At 46.6% G+C, this 5,381-nt stretch overlaps 1 protein-coding gene across 1 annotated transcript in view; it reads right to left on the bottom strand.

Annotated features, from left to right (window-relative positions):
• Positions 1-5,381, bottom strand: part of ACSS1 (acyl-CoA synthetase short chain family member 1) — a gene marked incomplete at its 5' end in the record, with an annotated part of 29,566 nt that overhangs the window by 15,960 nt on the left and 8,225 nt on the right. Inside the window, 2 exons of the mRNA XM_010170994.2 lie at positions 1,590-1,765; positions 3,249-3,448. Of these exons, the coding sequence (XP_010169296.2) occupies positions 1,590-1,765; positions 3,249-3,448 (376 nt within the window). The remainder of the gene's footprint in view (positions 1-1,589; positions 1,766-3,248; positions 3,449-5,381) is intronic.

Raw genomic sequence — 5,381 nt, 5'->3', positions numbered from 1 at the left:
TCCTGCTCATTTCAGGCATTTATTGTGACATTTCATCACTGCCAATTCAGGCTGACTTGCCAGTTTTTGAAACTAAGATGGAGTTCTCATATGCTGCATTACAACATGAGCTTAAATTTTGCAGTAAGCCATTGCACAAGAGCTGGAAAGCAGAACTGCCATAAAGATCAGTAATGACAGAGTTAACAGTGTTAATGGTTTAATTCTCGTTAAGTTTCAGACCCTACAACAGACAATGGGCTGAGCTCAGCTCTTGGATCAACCAAAGAGCCTCAGGCTGTTTGAAGACTTAAGGAAAATCATCAGAATGTGCTTTGTAGAGCAAGGAGTAAGACAATCTTTGAACAAAACCTGCCTTCTCTGTTTAACTTACCCTAGTAGTTGTTCCTATCTCATATGACCAGCACAGGGACTCACGAGTAATTATCTTGTCTGCAGATGGGTGATTTCCAGGCATTATTAAGATGAGTACTTTCTGTTTACTGCTGCCGGCAAACTGATAAAACTACTTCTGCATTAGGTTGTAGTCCCGTGTGTACCAGCTAAACACATTAAAACAACTGCTGTTTTCTTCCCTAGGAAGCACAGGTTCTAAATATTCTCAAGCCATAACTGTCCTCCCATTGTGGGGTAACCATGACACTGTCCATAGGCTACATTAAGCCTCTCCAGGAACTTAAGTATTTCTGCATGGCCTTTCAACAGTGTCCAGTCTGAGAGCACATATGACAAACCAGAACAGTGCTTGAACACAGTATAACAACAGCAGTGGTATCAGTGCACTCTGGGTCTCAGGCAACACTCATTCCTTAAACCTCAGCACTGTTTGCAAGACTAATAAAATGGAGCAGCATACCCACTGCCCATGCTGAGGTGAATCAGACATAGATTGAGCTGCTGCAACTCACAATCCCAGCAGACTGTAAATACAGGCAATCCATTTGAGGATGAAGACCAGATGCCATAAGGGGTACCTGCTTTTCATCTGCAGAACCCGGGTCCAAAAGGCATAGACAGAGAGAAAGATGATCTAGCCAAACACTGAGACCTAAAAGGAGCTATCCAGAGTGTCAGTGGGCATCTGCAGAGCTAGGTGACTGCAGGGACGTACAGATGCTGTCACTGGAACATAGCTGCATCCATTAGCCCACCGGGGCACTGTGGCAGCACAGGAAGAGCAGCACACACTGAAAACCTGCTCCAGAAGCAGCATAAAGGTCAGACATCGCTAGCAGGTCTGGTGAGGCTACACTAGAGTGCCAAGCTGCAGTGCAGCAGCTGCTTCATAGGCTTTTAGCTCAGCACACACACTCAAGGGAAGTACAGAGACTGCCTGATCTTCCTTGGCTGCCGATTCCCAGCATAGCCTACAGCAGACCAAAGACCAAAGCCAAATACCAGAGTGTGCACCATCTACACACTCAGCAAGACTCTGACACATGTTCTGATCAGCCCTGCATTGGGTCTCTCAGAGATGTCTGTGTTAGCTGGTCCTTACATTTATTAGAGCACCATATTTCTCTCCCCCAGCACAGTAAACATAACATACTTCAAGAAACATCAGGCAAGGTTTACCAACACCAACATACCTCTTCAAGGGGAATATCATGGTCACCCATCTGGACTTTGTTATCTGTCCTCTGAGCCACAAAGACGTGTTTGATGCTTGGACAGTTCTTCACAGCTTCATCCACAGTTGTCTTCAGCTCTATGATTCGGCCTCCCCTGACTCCCTGGTTGTAGGTGATAACTGCTTTGCATTCAGCTAAAAAGAGAAAGAATTAGCAGACATAGCAGCCTGTCTTCCAACCTAGTACATGCACCCTGCTTTCACTACTTTTGGGGATGATGTATAGGACAACATGTGTGACAAATACTCAGAACTTCTATCAATCAAAAACAGTCAATGTCACTAATGAAAACACTTTAAAACCCAAGACCCACAGAGATTAGGGGTAGCTGGAACCTCCATAGGTTATCTAGTCCATCTCCCCCACGCCAAGGCAGGGGCCACTCCAGCTAAACCATTTCTGACAGCTGTCAGTCCAGTCTTCCTAAAACACTCCACTGGTAGCTATTCCAGCCTCTCCCCACCAGTCCACTCCAATGCCTATTACGAACATGAGAAAGTCTTTCCCAACATCTAGCCTAAGTGTCACTCACTGCAATTTAAATGCCTCCATCCCTGCCTAGCAAAGCCGACACACAGAACAGTTTCTGCCCAGGTAACTGTGTTACAGTGAATATTTCTGCTTTACCCTGACAGCTCATGCACTGAAACAAGCACAAGGCTTCCTACAACATCAGTGAACGAGCACCTTTGCCCCTCTCTCATCCTCTCTCTGAGGCTCCATATAAGTGTCCATTGCAAACTGAAGTGAACAGCACCAAACTCAGCCACCTCTCGGAGGCGTTACCCTGCTCTGAGATACCTGCAGCCCTTCTGAAACTCACCCGTACCTTGAGGGAAAACTTCCTGGAAGCCACAGCACACAGCAGTACTCTGGGAGAACACTTCAAATTGTACCACACTACCTTATTACAGAGCTGTGGTGGCAGAGAAATGGCTCTTTAACTCACCACCTCCACATAAGTGGCCAAAAGTGCAGGGTAACTAAAACATGTACTATAGAGTAACTCTACTAAAACAGAGAAAAAAAAAGAACTAACATTAAATTGCTGTAAGATTTCTTCCCTCACACTAGCCATAAAGAAATTGATGTGACTGCTAGGACGTGAACCACATGCTATTCTGTTCTCCTGCTGGTATTTTTAGCATTACTTTTTACCTAATCACACTAAAAGTGCTTTGGGCTAAGAAAAGCTCTGTGTGTTGGTACAATGGCTAACAGAGCCAGGGCGGGCTGCCAGCGCTATACATAAATCACAGTATCACAATCAAGACTGCAGAATTAGCACTGTGCAGGAGTATCAAAGAAATACTGCGATTATACTGCAAAAGAACAAATCAGGCCTCATTGCTACGCTCTGGCTTTCCCTCCAGCTTCACTGCTGTCTGGCAGTAACCCAGCGCAGCCTGAATGTTAAGCAATTTATAAAGTGTTTTAAGGCCAGAGGACACTGCATCTGCCACTAAGAAAAAGGCTCTTCACAGGACTTCACAAAGGAGAGTGAACCATCCCGCCAGCTGAGAATGAACCTTTTCTCTTTCTGCCAAGAAAACACAGAATTGGGATGTCTTGGAGCACTGTCCAGAGGGGTTTGTTCCCCAGTCTGTATCTACTTACAGTCCATGATCCTCCCAGCTAATGACTCCGCGCTGAATCCAGCGAAGACCACAGTGTGAACGGCACCAATCCTGGCACAAGCCAGCATGGCTGCCACAGACAAGGGAGACACGGACATATAGATGGCCACCCTGTCCCCTTTCTGTATCCCATATTTCTTCAGGGTGTTGGCAAGACGGCAAGTCAGATCCAGAAGTTCCCTGCGGCACAGAAGCAACATTGTTCTGCGACCACACAACCTGTTTTATGCAGGGGAGCAAGAAAAGGATGAACTTGATCGAGAGGCATTGTGATCACCTCTGGCATCTCAGGAATATAGGGCACTCCAGCTTTTGCATCTTAAAGAAGGGTGGCCAGGGGTGTGGCAAGAGCCAGGCTGCTCCTGCTACTGAGGAGAGAAGAAAAGGGAGACAGAGAGCCACGCTTGCTACACAAGGATGAGCAAGTGAGAGCCACAGGTGCTACCTAGAGCTGCCAGATGCTGGCATCGGTAGAGCAGCCAGCAAGCCAGTGGCTGTCCTGCTGCCTCCAGAAGTCAGTGTCCATTTTAGCTATCCTTGATGCCCTTTTTACCTACAAGGCTCAGTCAGAAGCTACTGGGAACACATGTGGGATAAACACAAGATGAAATGGAAGCTGTTGTCCAAAGACTCCCAGCACTGTTTACGTTGGGGAACTGCTGGAGGTGCTTCACAACTAGTAGCTTTAAATTGCAAGGGTAAACAACACATTTGCATGCATAAGGAAGAAAAGGAGAAGTCCTGAGACACTTGTGTGAGTGGCAGATTTTACAAGACTCATCAAAGCTGGATCACCAACAGCCCAAATTCCTCCGCTGTCACTTCACCCTGCCATGCGGCAGAGCGCAACGGCCTCGCAGGATAGAGATACTGCTCCGAGTAAAACCACAGCAACTCTTGCACAGAGAAACTCGGCAACACCAAGAACAGGAACAAAGGCTCTTTTCACAGGGCCTCCCACTGCAACGTACCAACTTCATAGCAGAAACCTTTCTCTAAGGAACAAAAAAAGCAGTTCATGGGCAAGGACTTGCACGTACTTATTCTGATGCCTCGAGAGGGGATAACACAATTGCAGGCATGCCTGGGACCAAGATGCTGCCATGAACTGAACAGCTCCAAGAAGAAGAAGAAGACAGATAACTGTGCCAGGTGAGGAGTGGTCTTGCACCAAAGAAGGAGATGACCCCTATGGGGGGCAGCAGAGCCTTCTACTTACCAGTGCCAACCATCAGCTCAGAGGAGAAGACTCGCAGAGTCCACCAGGAATTAAAATTGTCCTCTGAGTTCAGGAACAAACTGAGTACTGAGGCCCAGAGGAGAGAGATATTATCCACTCCCTAGCACATTCATCTTCAACCTGTCCTCTGTAAACACTTCAGGGTCTGTAAGCTACACCACCAGGGACTCTAAAAACTGTTAACAAGCAAATGGATTTTGGGGGTCTGCATACTGTAATAAGCTTTAAAGCATGAATCTACCAATGTATCCTTAAAGGATCTCACAGAACTGGCCATAGCTGTGGAAAAAAACCCAAACAAACAAAACCAGTTTTCAGCTGGTGACCAAGCTGAAAATAAAATGAAATTTTGCTTCTGGTCCATCAAAAATTGTTTTGTTTCTTTTTAAACCAATGCAAGTTGGATACAGGCAAAGCCCAAGTGCTCCACTTTGGAAATGTCATAACAAAACCATGAGCTGAGAATAACTTGGCATCTTACTTCTTGAGGATAAAACTCCATCTGCACCGTGAGGGCAGTGAAGCAACACAGCCATAGAGAAAGTACAAAGGCAGACACAGTGATGGCTGGAGGGACACCACTTCCCTGCTGTCTTTTGGAGTATAAGGAAAATGAGCCTCGAATCCCAGCCACAATACTTTGTGTTATTTTCAGACTATTGCAGCAGCATCAAATAGATCACTCCTGAAGCCCAGGAGCCCAGAGAGGTGGCCAGACATGCCCAGCGCCTGCTCTCTGGCAGAAGCTGGCAACAGCTGCCACCACAGAGAGACCACAACCCTGCAGAAAGCTGACACGGAGTGGCTTTACCCCAGACCAAATTTCCTCCTAATCCCTCACAGATAGAGATCAGCCTGAACTCTAAAGCACAA

This window comes from Antrostomus carolinensis, unplaced genomic scaffold (assembly GCF_000700745.2).
Source record: "Antrostomus carolinensis isolate BGI_N321 unplaced genomic scaffold, ASM70074v2 scaffold36176, whole genome shotgun sequence".
NCBI classification, from domain to species: domain Eukaryota; kingdom Metazoa; phylum Chordata; class Aves; order Caprimulgiformes; family Caprimulgidae; genus Antrostomus; species Antrostomus carolinensis.
Note: the sequence above shows the minus strand (reverse complement) of the source record. Positions and strands in the feature narration are given on the sequence as shown.